A 19,255-nucleotide genomic window follows, 5' to 3' on the forward strand; every position below is an offset into this window, starting at 1 on the left:
TTTTGTTTATGAGTTTGTTTTGGGGGACAGGCAGCGGGTACAGGTCCTCCTTACCATTACGCTCCTCGGAGGCACTTGGCAAAGAGGGTTTATAGGGTCGACGGCCTGGCATGCGGATGCGAGAGGCGGACATGTTGGTCACCTCCTCTCTGCCATTCTGTCGCCTGTAGTTTATATTTTGGTTTGTTGTTGGTTTTCTACTGTGGTGGAGGTGTTGCGGGACGGTATTTAGACCGGGTAGTAGTGGTTTTAATTTTGTTGGACAAGGAACCTGGTTGGGTCGGTCTCTTGCTCGGCTTCGGCTACGCTTGGTGCTGGTTGGCTTCATACCAGAGGGGCTACGGACTTGGACCGGGGAGGGCGCTGGGTTGTTTGATGGTCTTGTAATTAGTTTCCATGCGGGCATGACTCGGGGATGGCAGGTGCGGGACCGTAGACTTAGTTAGCCTAGGATTAGTGGTATGCCGGTTAGCGGAATCCCTGTGCCGGCGGGGGCTCGTCATATGCCAGTGTTGACAGTACGAGTTTAAATAAAAATTAGATTGACTTCTAAGTACTTTTCCTACTTATTACTTTAACGAATATAAAATACCTTTATGATCTTTATCTTTATTGCAACGTTATCGTTACGCCAAGGAAGGCGCTTTATGAAGAAGAGTTAGAGAAAGCTTACGATATGCGGTCCCGGTAGAAGACAAGGGTCTTGTACTATCGGTAACGTAGGCAGAGGCCTAGAGCTATCGTAAGACAAAGAGAAGAAGACAGGAAGAGAAGTATTGTTCCCCGTCGCCAAGCACTAACTATCCAAAGAGGGATCGTTACACATCTGCTCTCTGCTAGAGTAGGCTACCGGTCAACTATCATACCTTTTACTGATAGCATGATTAGCATCTTGTGAACACATTACAGTAATTGGTGGTCGTGGGCATGGTTAATGGTCATGGGTACAGCAAGCCGCTATTTTCAACAAAAATATGCAGTAGAAACTATATTGCTGCTTGCAGCTTTACTTGGTTCAATTCTGTTGAAACCTCAAAAGAAAAGGCTGAGTATTTCTGACCTATGGGTGCAACCACAGTTCCCAATGAACCATACCTGACAATATGACACTAAGCTTATGGGTACAACTACCACATGGCTTTGCCGTTCTGTCGTATGACAGAGGCACGTTGAGAATCCTACATCTTATGGCTTGACGAGTCTACATATAAAGATAAGAAGAAAAAATATTAGTACAGAATGGGTAGATATGGCTTGGTAAGGTTGCCTGCTAGTGTGCTGAATGCAAAGAAGGAAGTGTCCAAGGACATGCAGCAGCTGGTGGGACTATCTGAGTATAAACCTCAAATGGTGCCGGTGGTGATTCTTAAAGGCTATTTAAACTAGTGAAATTGGAAGTCCAGCTACCGAATAGTAATGGGAAAGTTAAAGATTCAAAAGTACTTGTGTTAAAACCCGTAATACTCTAGCTAGTTATATTCTACTTTAAGGTCAAATTGAGCACAGTGAAAACCCCTTACAGTACCGGTATGTCTGTCTTATGGATGAAAAGTTTACGCGTTCACGTATTAGTGGCTGGCGAACTTAATTACGTTAGAATCATGCTGCAGAAACACTTTATTTAATTCTGACCCCAACCACAATGAGGACTTCCTACATGACTTTAGATGAACAATGGAATCACAGACAGGTTCTAATTGACGATTTAAATAACTTCACAAGAGGAAATGCTATCTCACACTCTCAAGAGGAGGCTTTTCCGGATTTAGGATCAAGTTGGCGGCGAGGTCAGGTCCCTCCTGCCCGGAGCCATATCCCAGAAACCCCCCGTCAATCCAAGGCACCGTGAAGTCGTGGCCACACACCCAGCGTCTTTCAAAGCCTACACAATGGAAAACAATAGGTTATTCATTCACGGCATAATCGATGGCTTCACGGCGGGAACTACCGCAACCTATGCCATGAGCACGTTTCCGGGGACCTCAAAAAAAGTCAAGAATGATACAGTACCATACTAGTACCGATGCGAGCGAAAGACATCACTACCACTACCGCAATAAACGCCAACAAATCGCCATTCCCCTCTAGCAGGCATTATGCTATCCATATACGGCGAATTCCACCCTAAAGCAAAATCACAGTAGCCCCGCAAACATCCACCCCTCATCCCCCCCCCCGGTACCTCCCGTCCAATCTTGACCTATGCCTTTCCAGTTGCGCGGAACAACCATATTCCACCGCAATGACTCGTGCCAAGGTTGTGGCGCGTACTCGTACAACTTGGCACGAGTAAGCCACCACCACTGCGCGCAACAAGTGATCGACTCGAGAGATCACAAAGTGCTGTTTCTTTTTCTTTTCCTGCACGTTCCGCTGCAAGTCGGTCAACAATGCGCGAACCCGCCTAGTGATAAGAGCTTCTTCGTTGCCAGTTGGTTAGTCACCGGCCGTTAACTTGGGGAGATTAAGATGACCAGCCCGGGGAATCGAAATTGGTTGGGATTATTATGCCCCGTTAACTTGTACGGAGATAGGACTTGCGCGTCAGGGAAGTACTAGTACAGTACAGTAATTCCTGTAGGAGCTCTGTTTTTTTTTTTTTGAAACTATTGATATGCCAGTGGATGAAAAAGATTTTTGGAAATTGAGTTGATTTTTTAGCTATGTGCACGGGCTCTGGCAGATGAAGTGAAATTGTCCGAGTTGAAATTTTTACTCGTACTCGTACTCCGATAGAGGTGCGAGAGTGTTTGGCGAGTCGAGTTGAGTTGTGTAAGTTAACGGTGTGACGGCCAAGCTCGCAATAGTAGGATCTCCGCGCCCAGAACGTCTCATCACACTTGATCACTCACTTGAGCGTTTCAGAAGGTCCCCGGAATGGGGGGAAGGCTGGGGATCCCCTTACCGTATGATGACTCGAGTAACGCCCGTTTCCCAGCTATGATGCCATTTTTTCACTTTATGTGGTCGGGCTTTCTTCTATCCAAGATTTGCGGTTGTCCGTTCCATTCATTCAACTCCACAGGTAAAATAAACCTTTCATGGTACATACATCATCATTAACTTAATAGTGTGTCGGATCGCACCGTAACATAACATTCATCAGCAACTTCAAAAGAGAAAAAAAGGACGTTATACGCCTTCGCGACTCGCCCACCCCCATCTTCATCATACAACTCATTCTTGATCCGATCCGTGAAACCATAAGACATTAAAAAAAAGAAAGAAAATAAGACATCAGACCCATCATTACAATATCATAAATTACATGACTATCCCCTCCTACGTCGGCTTGGGATAAACCGGTGTTACATATGCGCAGCTCGTGGAGCCAGCCTCCTGGCAGGACGTGCAATGCTCTTCTTGTGCTAGACACACACCTAGGTAGTATCTGCAGCTCATGGAGTCGGTTGCGAGCCAACAGTAGTTGCCTTGCTTCCAGCATTTGTTTGTACTTGCCATGCATCCTTCGACATTGTTGTAGGTTGGGAGTGGCTCTGCGCACCATCTGCCGACCAAGAAAGCGCAGGAGCTGGTTGGGCTTGGGGGTTTCGAGGTGGTGGTGCTCGGGGTTGTGGTTGTGGATGTGGGGGGTTTGGGGGTGGAGCTGGTAGGAGAAGATGTGGTAGTGGTGGTGGGGGCGGGGGTGGAAGTGGAGGAGGTGGTGGTGATAGTCGAGCGAGTGGCGGGGCGAGCGGTGGAGCTGGAGCTGGAGCTCGAAGAAGTTGAAGAGGTTGAAGTGGTTGAAGTGGTTGAAGTGGTTGAAGTGGTTGAAGTGGTTGAAGTGGTTGAAGTGGCTGAAGTGGTTGAAGTGGTTGAAGTGGTTGAAGTGGTTGAAGAGCTCGAAGAGGTTGAAGTGGTTGAAGAGCTTGAAGAGGAAGAGGTCGGGCTGGTGGTGGAGGTGGAACTCTGGGAGGTAGAGGTGGTGGGTTGAGAGGTAGGAGTAACAATTTCAGAGGTAAAGCTAGGCCCTGGGCCGGCAGCACGATACCAATTCTCCTTTGGATCCCCCATACACTCACCTACAGTGACAGCCTTGTATCCCTTCTGTTGTAAAGTCCTGAGCAGGTGTTCGGTCAGATTCTGTGCGGTGGTCTGGTGGATATCATGAGCAATTGCAAGGAATGCATCAGCAGCAGGATTGGAAGGGTTGATCGCATTGTCAAAGTTATTTTTGGCAACTTGAATCTTCTGGGGCGTGTTCTGATTGTAATCGTCCGTGTCCAGGTCAAAGTACGTGATGTGGTACCCCAAAGCACTCATCGTAGCTACGCATGCAGCGTTGCACGAAGAATAAGGCGGGCGCATATATGTCGGAAAGAAGCCAAGAATGTTACGAAGAGCCATTTCAAGCTTAATCATCTCACCACGGCGCCCGGCCTCGCTAAGGGTCGAAAGGTCGGCGTGCGACCAGGTATGAGAGGCGATTTGGTGACCGTTTGCATTCATCTTCCGGATCACGTCCGCCCATGCTGAGGTAGTGTCAATTGCGCCCTTTCCATTGTTGATGCCAGTAATGTAGAACGTGGCTTTTGCATTAAAGGAGTCGAGAAGATCGACCATGCCGTTTGTATACACACCGGGGCCATCATCGAAAGTCAACGCGACATCGCCGGGTATAATGCAATCGTCGAAAATATTGTATGGCACAGTCCCCACATGGGGCCGTGCAACTTGCTCTGTTGTGCCACCACTCGGCAGGGTACTGAATTCAACACGTTAGCATCCACAGAGCACGGCTCAATCGCCTGAATTTAGAAGAGGAGAAACATACTCGGCGTCACAGATACCATACCCAAGCTGGCACAACGGGGACATGCAATGATCTTTTGTGGTCCCGCAGTAACCGCCTTCAGAACAACACTGCCCGGCAGGGCAGTGTGCCCCGCTGGCCTGTCTCCCGCACCGCCCAGCCCCTCCGCCTGCGGGCGTGGTTACGCATACACCAAAAGCAGCCTGGCAATTCTCCGAACTTTGACAATGGAGATCAGTATCACCGCACCATCCTGCACAACACCGTTGATCAATCAGTCGGTTCAATCAATTGCCCAATTCACAGGGCAATCATATAAAAATCCCAAGAAGAGAGAGGGGAATTGCCCATACCATATTGCGAGCAACACCTATTCACAGTCTCGGGGCAAGTATACGCATTCGGTCCACCGCAGCTCCCATCCGGACTCGGCGCTCTCTTGACGAGGGGTTGCAAATCTTCTAGGTTAAGGAATCCTCCTCTCCCCGCGATTCTAGGACCGCCGGGATGTGCGAGAACTCCCGCTGTCGTCGCGAGGAGCGCAGCAAGGGAGTATTTAGCGTACATTGTCTTTGGGAGCGGGATGAGGAATTGAAGCTGTACGGAATGGAATGCTCGCGCTTTCCACTCACTCAGGGCCTGACCGGGTCAATCAAAGGCGCTGGGCACGGTCACCCTTTTATCATGTCAATTCTCTCCCACAAAAAAGGAAAGGCACAGAAGAGGGCGGAGGAGGGCGGAACAAGGAAGACAAAGGACTACAAAACCGATTGAGGGTGAGGAGGAGAGACAGGAAAAGAAAAAAGCCTACACTTACGAAATCGAGTGAAGTGTGCTCGCGCGAGAGATGAGTGACGCACGGGTGTGATGTGATATGGGTAGGTACCAAAACCGGTACCAGGAAGGACGGAATTGAATTGCTGGAACAGTCGGTGGGAGTATCCTTTCGATTATTTTTCCCTTCTCTTCCACCAAGCAAATGGAGAGAGAAAAGGATCCTGAAAAAAAACTAGATATTTGGGCGTGCTTGTGGAAACTTTGGGATTCGAGCTATTATTTTCCTCATATTTACCGTGCTGCTCTATCACGATAGAGGCCACTGACTTACTTGGTCTGCGACTCAGGATGGCGAATATCTCTCCATTAGTTGTAAATTTACTGTGTATAACCATAAAGAACACAGTGCAAGGACACCAAGATCCGGTCATGCCATTTTCTGCCCTTGCCTGTCCTTGACTTTTCTAGTCAGGTCCTGGAACGTGAACAAGGTCATCATATTGTCCCTGGTGCCTGAAGACGGTTGATAGGGTACTAGCTTGAAGCGGTACAACCATACAAGGAAAGGACGGGAGAGGAGCGCTAATGGGCGCACACTGCAGAACTGAAGTGCGAAAAGCCAGACGAAATGAGTCTCGAGTGTTTCTCCTCGTCTATGATGTGTGGTGGATGGCTGGGGCTGGCTGGGCTGGTGGTTTTCTTTTCTTTTTTTCTCTCCTCGCACCCGATCGTGGAGAAGTACATGTACCACCACATCGCCAGGCCGATACGCTCGCATGTTTGCTGTGGTAGGGTTTTCCGAGCACAGCATATTGTACGAGCGCGGGTTGTCGGTGCCTCGGGCTCGCGTACAGTACGGTATCGTAGACTTAAGTTATCGCGATTATGAACCTGCAAGTGACATGAGCCTTCTGTGTAGCGCAGTTACGAGTTCAGTGGCTTTTTGCTGGGGGGGAAGAGACACCCAGGAAAAGATACCGTGCCAGCACTGTACTAGTACCGGTACAACTCAGCAGAGAACTCACCAGCTCAAGCGTTATCATAGTTCGAACACAGTCCAAGCAATTCCCTGATCCCGGATCTCTACCGTTGCGGGACGACGGTGGTGTTGACATTCATCACCACGGCCGATGCCAACTATTATATTTGCAATCATTAAGTAGGGTAAGCATTGCTATTTCTACCATTTTTAACCGATTAATTATTGCACTTGTGGCTAAGCGAATACTAGTATTCTGCTAGCTTTAGGGCTCCAATCGATCTACCGCTAGACTAGTCGAGTAACTTGGACGGGAAGAAAAATGCCTCCTCGCATAATCATCCCTAGGTATCGGCAGTACCTGTACGAGTATGGTGTTGTACCTACCGGTATTAAGCTACCTACTTGTGCGAGTACAGGGAACACCCCTCCATGGAGTAAGCAAGCAGGCCCGTGCCCAACCCCGCTATCATAAGTTACGTGTACTCGAGTACCTGTTACCTTTGTGTTCAGGACCTTTGTGTTCAGGTGCGAAACCAAACATTTTTAGATTGTCTTTCGCCCCCGAGTCGACCTAGCCCACATACCCGTAAAAAAGACATTCTACCCATCATACTACGCAGCTCGCAAAACACTAGGATCGCAGTGGCTCTCCTTAGGCGAGGAAAACAATTACGGTACTCTAGATCACTTTGTAGTGCGGAAATCCGAGATGTTTCTTTGAGGTTGCACTTGTACCATTTGATGTTGGGCTGGTTACACTATCAACCGTTTCCCAATGAGGCGTTGGCAGGAATCATGGTAAAAGTACCGGTATGGTGTGGCACTACGGTAGGGTCCGTTTATACATTTGCATGTACTCGTACTAGTACAGTCGCACCTCGTTATAAAGAACGCCAAGAGTTGGGGTGTTTTGTTCGTTATAACGAGGTTTTAGGGTGAATTCCTTATAGCGAGTACTAGAAAATTTTTTAAGTCATCGTAATGGGAAAAGAGGAGTTACACGGTTATTGTGTAACTTAGAGCTTGGCGGAAAAACATCGCTTATGGTATATCTGTGAGGGCTCTAAAGGAAGCAATTGTAAACAAATCTAAAAGTACAGCATCAATATAGCTATTTGAGAAGACCAAGAGAAATAGATTTAGTCAAGCAGGCTTATAGAAAGAAAATTAAAATAGACAATAAATAATAGGAAAATTTGAGGCTAAAATAATAGTATAAGAAAGAAGATGTTGGCGAGAGGGGGGGGAAAGGAGGAGAGTAGGGGGGTAACGGGAGACTACATAAAAATTGTTACTACCATTAACAGCAATACAGCAAACAAGGATAGTAGGCAGTTTAGCTACTTCCTTATGAATTTCTTCAATTGAAATACCATCCCACTCTTCGGTTAAGATGGTCTTCATTTGAGATACAGATTTAATCCTTTCAACCCCTCGTCAAGTTTGAATATGACTCTTCATAAGAGCCCATATGTGCTCAATAGTATTGAGATCAGGTGAATTGGGAGGCCAATTTACCTTCTGAATGCCTTCTTTTTCTCGCTCTCTTGTTGTATAATAAGAGCTGTATGAGTGTACATTATGTTTTATTAATATAAACAATAGATTTTGCTTGAGTCTGCGGTGACATTCAGGCCATAGAATTGGCCGGACAACAGCCTTAACATACCAACAGGAGTCTACCCCATTCCTATCACCCTACTTGTATTTTTCTATTTTATATTTTTTTTGCCCACCAGGTCTGTGGTACCTGCTTTTTTGCTACTCCCTTATGCTTTTTCAAATGCCATTGTATCTTATATGTAACGTGTTCGCAAGGTGCTAATCACGTTATCGGTAAAAGGTACGATAGTTGGCAGGTGGCCTGCTCTTCCAGAGAGGAGGCGAGAGCTGAGAACTAAAGGAGGCTTTGAGGATGTACTGAGGAACAAAGAAGTAACCGTTCAACCAAGTATATTGAAATACTGTCTGTCGAAGTCTGCCTTTTCTATCATAGAAACAGGCGGTCTTTAAATACACAATTTTGTTCATGTCTATCATGAACGAAACTAATCAAAGGTATCAAACGGTACACTTTGGTGAAACTAATTAAGTATCAAAACGATACTTAAAACAAAACATAAAACAAAACCAAGTATCAAACGATACTTAAAACAAACCAAGTATTAAAGCGATACTTAAAACAAAACATAAAACAAAACCAAGTATCAAACGATACTTAAAACAAACCAAGTATCAAAGCGATACTTAAAACAAAACATAAAACAAAACCAAGTATCAAACAATACTTAAAACAAACCAAGTATCAAAGTGATACTTAAAACAAAACATAAAACAAAACCAAGTATCAAACAATACTTAAAACAAACCAAGTATCAAAGCGATACTTAAAACAAAACATAAAACAAAACCAAGTATCAAACAATACTTAAAACAAACCAAGTATCAAAGCGATACTTAAAACAAAATATAAAACAAAACCAAGTATCAAACAATATTTAAAACAAACCAAGTATCAAAGCGATACTTAAAACAAAACATAAAACAAAACCAAGTATCAAACAATACTTAAAACAAACCAAGTATTAAAGCGATACTTAAAACAAAACATAAAACAAAACCAATAACCGAGTACCCGTACCGGTTACATTATATGCATGCTGCTCCACAATTTTTAACTGTGCCCATCCCGCAGATGCCCTCCAAGCTTCATTTAGCTGAGTTTCTTCAGTAAACCTTTCTGCTTCTAGTAGAGCAATTGTCTTTGCTGCTTCTTCATTTTCATCATTAGTTTCAGATTCCTATACATGAAAAAGGCCTTTCTATTCCCATCTAATCATACCCCAGCACATAACTGAAGCACTGTGTTTTTTTATTGCCCTCACACAGTCGCTATGTCATTGCTCAGTCTTGTCCCTCTATACAAGATTTAACCTAAACAATCCTCTTACTTCAATAGACATTTCATTGGTAAAGTCATAGTTGGCTCAATCTCTAATACTCCATGAGTTTCTTTCATTGCAATAGGCAAGTCATATCATTTTATTTTCAGGCTTGAGTATAAATTTAAATTCCTTTCAATAGGCCTTAATACTATGCTGGTATAAGGCCTTCCATACTATAGTATTAGAAATATGAGATAGTCCCGACTGATATCCACAAGACTCATTCACCAGGTAGTGAAGTTGTATTTAACGGTACGAATAAGATGATCTTTATCTGTCTCCGATAAGACAACCAAGCAGCTGGAGTGTGGTTGTGAATCTAAACATTTAGACGATATCAATTCTAAAAGTGAAATTTGATCAGGTGAATCCTGCACTTTTATAACCTCAAGCATATCCATACTCGACAAATACTCCACAGTCTCAGACGTTGCTTCTACCCTACTTGTGTCCTCCCTGATATTCAATTCTGCTCTTGTATTTTGTAATAGCCCAACTGCTACACCTTTCTCTCTAGTGTACCCAACCTATTAATTTCTCCTGTGGGCCATAGTAGAACTTCACTCCCTGCAAGATTCTGAAAAATAGAACTATTTTGCAGAACAATAACTTCTGAATCTGCCATGCACAGAGCCTCTCTGTTTTGAAACGGAGGAATGTAGTCGATCGGTATCAGGAAACTGATAGGAACAACTGGATCAAAGCAACCACTTCCGAATTCTCTCTCCTCCAGAATACTCCTACCCTCCCTATCCAACTCCATAGTATTACCTATTTGGCAAGTTAAACTATACCTAATCCATATCCCTGAAATACCCAAACCACTACCAAGTATTTCCACAGTCCTGCCAGCTGAAATTGGATATTCCATTTCTTCTCTCCTCTGCCCATTCAACTGGTACTTGTCCCTAAGATATCGAATCATGTTCTTTCAATTAGCTTTTTGCCTGTTTTCTCTTGTATCTAATACCAATTGCCTCTCCCTTGAAACTCTCCTTAAATCACTCTCTTCTGCGACTCTCAGAGTATTAAACCCTACTCCCAAGAGTCTCAGAATCTGATAAGCTAAGACCCCCTCATCACAGACTCTTTTAAGACCTCGAACGATTTCCAGAGGTCCCAATTCCTGTCTCTCCAGATTAGCAACTCCCAGTTGCTTTAAAAAGCTTATGCCAGTCCCACCTCCTTCATCTAAAACTGATAAACTGCCCATTGTAAGACCCTGCTACCTATTCTCTAAGTTATTCATCAAAGAATTGACACCTGGATGAGCAAGGATATCCAACCCTTGCTCTGTAGGAGCTTGACTCAGAATTATTCTTGCTTGTAGTTCCTTTCTGGCTAATGTGACTGCATTTTGTACCGCTCACAAGTAAATGCCTTTTACAGTTGAAATGACCACTCTTGTATGAGTTCTGATTGCCTGATACTTAAACCCATGCTGACGCATAGTAACAATCACTGCCTACCTCTTGGAAGTGATCTCTTTTCCTATATTTATATTACCTAATCCCTTATATATGACTTGAGATTTACCTACATTTTGTGAGATCTTGTTAGGTAGAGACAACCTGATAGACTTTAGAGTTGTCTAGGCCAACCAAGATTCATTTCTGTAGACAGAGATTGTCTAGGAAGATACAGATTCACTCGTTTTGTTTATGACTACTAAGAGTGAAGTAGAATAGGTAAAGTAAGATAGAATTGTAAAAACAATATTATATTGTTAAGGTCTCTTCTTGGTTGCTTGATGATGTCTAAAAGCTTGGGAGGCACTTCAATTTTTATATTCTACGTCTGAGTGTTTACTGACTACATCTATGTAGTATACAACTATGTACCTCTCTGATTGTAACTCACAATATCGGGTATTCTTCAAAGGTGCGAACACCTAGAGACCCTGAAAATCACCACACCTTCTTTAGTAATTACAATATAACTAACTAGGAATTATACTGTTTCCAATAGTAATTACCTGATCATTAGAGTCTTTAGACTTATGGCCTAGTTCTCAAGTCAAACTGAGTTGGCCCCAATTATCTCTATCATTGATGAAATGATCAGTGTCATCTGCGGGTTGTATCTGTGAAGGTAGTTGTCATCACAACCCTTCTAGGTCACCTGACTTCAAATCTTCATAACTCTCTACCCAATCAACAGATATCTTCCAAAGAACTTTCTACTAATTTGCAGGAAACTATTTCACCAGACTGATAGATAATTCCACTGTCCGCAACTCTTGATTGCTCTGGGTAGCAGGATTTTCATCGTTGTTTTAGTATTAGGAATTATTCCAACAGCCATAACATGTTCTGAAACCCAGTTGTAAAACTCCGTGAAGTCTATTGGTTTCTGCAGTAGTATTCTTTGGAGTTCTAGACTCTTCTAGCTATCGTAGGGTAGATGCGAATGTATTAGTTTCTCATTGAGATCCTTTATCATTTGATACCATCTCTTTGCATAAAAATGTCCTGTTACCTATGGCCTATACCAAAAATGTCATATTTTTGAAGCCTTGTAACTTCCTGTATAGTTGACGGATTTACTCTGTTCTACTTCCTAGACCTATCCCAAGATTCCCTCTCATATATCCTGCGAACAGGATCCAGTCAGACAGACGGCAGTGATGTATGTGCTGTTATTCCTATACCTTCAATTCTGTAGTATTATAGTCACAGGACGCAACTGAGATCTATATGTATGTTAATGTGGGGGTCCCATAAGGGGGCCAGCAGGGGGTGTTGGAGACTATGGATTCTGATTCTGAGAGTGGTTACCCTACTTAGGGTGGTTCCTAGGTATCGGATCATGGTATTCCTAACAGATCTGAAGGGGCCATTCTCTTACAGTTTGTTGGTGTGGAAGGTGGTGAAGTCACTAATAGTGCATGCTCCTGAATTGACCATAAGCAATGTTTCTGCCAAGCTTTAGGTTATGCAATGGCCGGGTAACTCCTATTTTCCCATTACAATGACTTAAAAAATTTTCTAGTACTGTTGGAGGAAAAATGCTAATTCAGGTCTTTTCTAGTTTGAATAACTTTTGAGGTATCAAGGTGAAGGTTTCTAGGATTTTGTTATGATGGATGGGATCATTTGGGAGTTGAGAGAGAGAAAATTTACTTGTTGTTCTTAAGGGATTTCTCTCATCTTTCATCTCGATAGAGTTTTCAACCACGTACGAACCCATGAAAGGGAACAAGTTTGAACTACAAAATCCGAATACTATCGAAACAAATATATGAGTTAAGTTGGAGTAAATTTAAACAACTACAATTTTAGACAGGAATAAGCCCAAGGACTATGCTGTTCCAACCTATCGTGGATCCTTGTTTGATTTTAAGCCCTTTTGTTTTTATCTATCCACTGTTCTATCCAAAACCTCTTCGAACCAACTACAATTACCATTCATTGATCTGACCAATTATTATTCTTTCAGTACTGTTTGTATCAGAGCAAGGGTCTTGATTCCCGTACGATTCATTCGTAATGGCGAGGTTTCTCATACAAAGTGGTCCATTATAGCGAGGTGCGACTGTACTTGCACTGTACTTGCAAAGTACTGGGCTCCACACGTCCGTTTTGGGTCTCGGAATGACTGGTAGAGAGGGGGGGGGGTACCTTGATGTATAGATGGACTTCTGTTACCGTGCTGTACAGTTACCTTTTTGAGTACTGATACTGGATTGAGCTGCACTCTGCCGCGCACAATACGATCCAGCCATAACTATTATAATAGACTATTGATATTCCAACAGCGCATCCGACATAAATCCACTACTATGGGCATGATATAGGTATTGGCTCAAGGTGTCAGCTACGATACAAGTAAGCACACACCCGTGGCGCTCCCAAACCAGGGTGCGATAAGCCAAGAGTCAACCTGCCAATGCTATTGTGAACTTGTCGTGCAGAAATGCGGTGGGGTATCACACACTTCGATATCGGTGTGCTACTGGTTATTTATATCGGGCCCCCCAAGTGCCATTCCATATGCCGTACCGTACCTGGTACCTTAAAAATTCTTGGAGTCCGCTATCTCCGTCCTGCAATCTGCAACCTCAGAGACAAAGCTCCCCCCAGAAGGATTAGAATTTTCCTGACACGGTGTAGTATTAGCCCGCTAGAAGGATCGGATCTCGTTAACTAATTTTCGAGGTTCTGTTGACCCGTCAGACCAAGCCGGTGGTGATCTAATACTGTACTAGTACTGCCTTTCTATTGTTTTTACGGTACCCAATTAAAAGTCCATCAACGAAATTAGCTCAACGCCATCTACATCACACGCGCCACCAGACATCCATTCATCCATTCGTTCGTCAGTTCGTTCTGGCCACTTGGAAGCTATGGAAACAGATGATACCCCATGTTTTTGAAAGATGCGGTTTGGAAGTGAATGAATTGTGCAGAAAAAAGAGAGAGAGAGAGAGAAGCCCCCTGTCGTCGTGAGAACCCCCCGAAAATGGGCCGAACAGAATGCCCACCACTACCGGTATTGTAGAGCGTACCGTGGTTTACTCCATCCTAATGTTTGCGGCATTAACAATAACAATAACACATCCCGCCCCCCCCCAGCACCTCTTACCGTGGGCGCGGGTGTTCAGCAGGTCCAGTACAGTCTTCACCGTACCCACGGCGAAACCGAGCGGGTGAGCAGAGAGGGGAATCACCAAAGCAGGGTAGCAAAAATTACTTGTTACTGATCTCTGTTATGTTCTTCACCCGCCCGGTTTTGTCGTGGGTGGTACTCCACAGTGAAGTTCAAGGCTATGCAAAAGCACTCTTTCCCTTTCCACGCGACATACATGTAGTCCACCCGATACCATGCGATGCCATGCCATGATATGCCAGGGATTCACTTCACGATACTAACAAATATCACATACTCGACTGGAGAGACTTTTCCCAAGAGAATTCTGGATGCGAGGAAAACAAGGCACTGGACCAACCAAATTGCTAGGATTTGACTCTGGACGCAAAATCGCACAAGCCGCCCAAACAAGCCGGTCGGTCAGTCCGTACTTGTACAGTCTCACCTGGCTATAACGAACGACAAAAACAAGACCCTTCACGTTCACTATAGCCAGGGATTCATTATAGTAAAGATGATTAAGAGGTCTTGGCCAAAGAGAGTAAAGGAGGGGAATTTTTTTTTTTCAGCAGTTTGTGCAAGCATCAAGAAGAGGGGAGAGCATGGAGGTTTAGCAATGATTTGGGGAAATCCAAGCAACAAAGCGACCAGCTCCAACAGCAGCTCCATAGGCCAAGGTAAGTGGAGAAGAGGTTTGACGATACTAGAGAAGTATAATATCTGTAAAAGGAGAACCGAGTCAAAGGAGAATGAGGAAATGAAATTAGAAGAGTTCGCAAAGCTGTTTCCAGGTATGTGGATAACTTAATAAAAAAATGTATGTGAGATAATGAGATACTTACTGGAATAAAAATTGTTGTAGATCCGGTAACTGGTGGCCTGCTTTCAAAGTCCAAGCTCTCAATGATATTAAACAATAGTCAGAAGCATTTAAATATCAATTTAAATGCGAGTGATAACTGTTAGAAGAAAGCCCAAAGGTAACTATTTCCTATCCTGGAGACTCACAAAAGTGAGTGGGTTTACCGGGCTCAGCTTGCGAGAGTGATTATGATGGATGATGTAATTCTTGCTATAGTAAGAAAGTTTGTTCAAGAGATAGTAGTACTAGAAGATGAAGAGGTTAGTAAAGGAGAGGATTGTACAGGATTTGAGTTCTCCTCTGGTTGGCTGGCTGGTTTGAAGAACTGGTATGGATTGGAAAAAGCGAAGACATATAGAGAAACTGAGGAAGATGACCTAGAGGCATATGGCATACCTGAGATGAAGGTTAGATTAAGAGAAAGTTTGAAAGATTTTACCTTAAGGGATATATATAACTGCAATGAGCTTGCCCTACAGTATGTATTATATACCTAATAGTTTTTCTGTGGACAAAATATAAAAATTGTAGAACTAATATATAAATTACTAAATATAATATGCTGCTGGATTTGACTATCGCAAAAAAAGGCGAAATGTTCAGAGGAGGTAAAAATAATAAGACTTGAGTTACTGTCTTTGTTACAGTCAATTCAGATAGATCTGACAAGTGGTGGGCTGTTAGGCGGAGACAACTTGATAGACTTCAAAGTTGTCTAGGCCAATCGAGATTCGTTTCTGTAGATGGAGATTGTTTAGGAAGGCTCGGACTTTGCTTGTTTCATTTATGACTACTAGGAGCAAAGTAGAACAGGTAAAGTAGGGTAGAATCATAAAAACAATATTATATTGTTAAAGTCTCTTCTCCGTTGCTTGATGATGTCCAAAGCTTGGAAGGTACTTCAATATTTATATTCCACATCTGAGTGTTCACGGACTACATCTATTTATCATACAACTATGTACTTCTTCAATCGTAATTCTTGACGTCAAGTTTTCTTCCAAGGTGCAAACACCTGTGGACCCTAGAAACCATCACACCCTCTTCGGTAATTATGATATTTCTTCTTAGAAAGCGTGCTGTCCCCAATAGTAATATCCTGATTAGCAGAGTCTTTAGACTTATGGCCTAGTTCTTAAGTCGAACTGAGTTGGCTCCAATTGTCTTCGCCATTGATAAAATGATCAGTTTAATCCACGGCTATATCTGTAAAGGTGGTCATCATTACAACCATCGTAGGTCGTCTGACTCCAATCCTTTGTAACTCAATACCCAACCAATAGATTTTCTTTAGATGACTTCCTATTAACTTGCAGGAAGCTATTTCACCAGATTGGTAATTAATCCCTCGGTCGGCAATCCTTGGTTGCTCTCTGGGTTGTAGGTTTCAGTAACTATTGTAGTATTAATAATTACCCCATGGCTACGACGTATTCCGAAACCCAGTTGCAACACTCCATGAAGTTCATTGGCTTCTTTGGTAGTGTCTTTTGGAGTTCTAGACTCTTCTGGTGGATGTAAATGTATTAGTCTCTAGTAGAGATCCTTTACCAATTGATACCATCTCTTTGTGCGAAATCGTCCTGTTACCTAAGGCCCATGCCAAAGGTGTCATGTCTTTGAAGCCAAGTAACTTTCTGAGTAGTTGACGGAATTACTCAGTTCCACTTCCCAGACCTAGCCGAAGTTCCCCTCTCATATATCCTGCGAACAGGATCCGGTCAGACAGACGGCGACGACGTATATGGTGTTATTCTGACACCTTCAACTCTGTGGTAATATAGTCACAGGACGCAACTGAGATTAATATATATGATGATGCGCGGGCCCCGTAAGGAAGCCGGAGGGGGGTGTTGGAGACCAGAGATTATGATTCTGAGTGGGGTTACCCTACTTAGAGTGGTTCCTAGGTATCGGGTTCTGGTATTCCTAATACGGGCCTGGCTAATTAATAAATCCAAAACTCCTATTACCTTTCAAAAAGCAAAAATCAATTCAGACAATTTGCCTATTGTATACAAATCCAATAAGAAGGCCTAGATGCTCTCAGGCATCTAGTACGAGTTTTTAGGAAAGCTCAATGAGGATATAAAAACTTAAGGTAGACATATTGCCTTGATAACTGATAATGCACTAACCTACCCACCTCCAGAGAAACCAGCTATTGAATGTACTAGTCCAAAACCCCATGTTTTAGACTATATTACTCTATTCTATTTGCCTCTAAATATAACAGCTTGGTTACAGCTACTTGATACTGGAATTATTCGATCTACTGACCGAAATATGTTACTCATATAGTGGACTTCTTTGAAAGGACTGGAACAGCTGCTCCAAAGCTAGATGTACTACAAGTCATGTATATGATATCAAAGGCTTGGAAGGAACTGCCTACTAGTGTTATTTTTCATTGTTGGCAAAAGGTGGAATTGGTGGAAGCCATTAACCACAGTTTGCATGGCTCCTATACTGAGTATATGGAAAAGATTTGACAAGCCACCCAGATATCTATCAGCTCTCTTCCTGAATTTAGCTGTAATAGTCAGCAGGTTGAGTGACTTGCCAACTCATTTTTGGATTATGAAGATGCTCCAGACATTGATATAAGTTCAGATAGTATATTGACAACTGATATCATACATGACCTGCAAAATTGAGGTCAAGGAAGTGGTAGTAAGAGTGATTCCTCTACCTATCACATTACCAGAAACGATTTACCTGAGATGATCTCTATCCCTCTTGCCAAGGCCCATATTAACATCATCGTTACACTTCTTCAACAGTTTCTCACCGATATACTTCCTATCTCTGGATCTTTATTAGAAATACCTATGGTAATCTACCAGCTTTGGAAAATACACCAAGGCTTTCAGGAGCATGAAGTTAAGAACAAGAAATAAGTTAACTTTAACAATTGGCTTCAACTTGGTTCCTTATGGCCGGCAAGTGCTAGCACAATTTTGCTGGAGTTAATCTCAGGGCCATCAAGCACCACTGATCTATCCCCAACACCGGAACCTTCTTCTCAACTCCTCTACTTTTCTCCTATTGTCTCTGCTCTCATCCTAGACCCACCTCCTGACCATTCACAGAGTCTACATGTGGCTGAGTCTCCTGGCCCACAGTTCCAGCCAGAACTTGAGGGCGATATCCTTCCTGGATGGATACAGGATAATAAGTAGAATTGTGATACTGTATACCCTTAATTGGAGTACTCCCACTTGTCCATAAATGGGATAGTCTATAACTCTCACTCCTTTTGTTCCTTATAGCCATTGAAATTTACATGAGTTTTGATTTTTATACCCCTGCATATTTACTATTTCCTGTTCACTACACTATAGGGTTTTTTTCCACTATAGCTAACATATTATTTGTGGGAACCTGTTTTTCCTGTGTGCCCGGTTTACTATAGCCCCGGATTCACTACAACGAGGTTCACTATAGCCAGGTGCGACTGTAATCCCAGACCAGTCGTGCCAAGGGCCCTACACGACTGGCCCACATTTCCAGGGCTCTGATAGGCAGCCAGTTCTGGGATTATGATAGTCGATAAAGGCTAAGTCACTCTGTCCTTAAGCTTACTTTTTACTTTTGCCCTTACAATCCCTGAATTGTGTTACGGTAGTAATGACATGGCCACAACCTCCAAAAGAACACTAGATAACGACTTGGCATCGGTCTTGTCCTCGAGTACGGTGCTCACGAATTTCAAAGATATCCGGACCCCGGCGCTGAGGATCTGCTCTTTGGTGGGCCCTCGCGTTATAATGTGTCGCAGCACGAACTTCGTGAGGAGGGAGAAGCAAAGATATGAATGGAAAAACAAAAACCAACAGTTGAGTAACGTACTCGGCGCGGGGGTACTAGTACGAGTACAGTACTGTTCTTGGAGTACCGGTACGAGTATTGGGGCGGGCTGGGGGTTTTGTGTGGGAGTGAATCAGTGGCGGAATCGCGCAAACTTCCCACAAAGGGCATCAATTCCTACCAGATATTGCTCAAGCGTGTACCGTAGAATCCGAGTTAAAAAACTCATGGAAATACCTAAATAAAGCAATTCCACTCAGACAACAGGCTATTCAATACTTTGCCCCTTCCCCCGAGTCCCAGGAGAACGGTTTCCGTAACTCGAGGATGATACATTATTGGTACGAGTCTCAATCTTAGTTGAAAGCCTGGGGGTTAAGCCAGGATCGACACGTCATATAGTAACAGTGGGGTACCGGCGCTTTTACAATCGGTTGAGTTTGGTAGGTCATGGCGCAAGGTATCATAGAAATACGGTAGTGAGTATGATACTTCCACTGATACCTGGGCAAAAAGGTGTTTGTATTCCCAAGAAT

At 43.5% G+C, this 19,255-nt stretch overlaps 1 protein-coding gene across 1 annotated transcript; it reads right to left on the reverse strand.

The window, feature by feature from the left end:
- Window positions 1–3,282: 3,282 nt before the first annotated feature.
- On the reverse strand, window positions 3,283–4,818 carry GSTUM_00000534001 (uncharacterized protein; the record flags this gene model as incomplete). Its single annotated transcript, XM_002837556.1, has 2 exons — window positions 3,283–4,705; window positions 4,775–4,818. The coding sequence occupies 2 exons, from the start codon at window positions 4,816–4,818 to the stop codon at window positions 3,283–3,285; spliced, it is 1,467 nt and encodes a 488-aa protein (XP_002837602.1).
- Between the last annotated feature and the right edge of the window lie 14,437 nt (window positions 4,819–19,255).

This window comes from Tuber melanosporum (genome assembly GCF_000151645.1).
Source record: "Tuber melanosporum whole genome shotgun sequence assembly, scaffold_192, strain Mel28".
NCBI lineage: Eukaryota > Fungi > Ascomycota > Pezizomycetes > Pezizales > Tuberaceae > Tuber > Tuber melanosporum.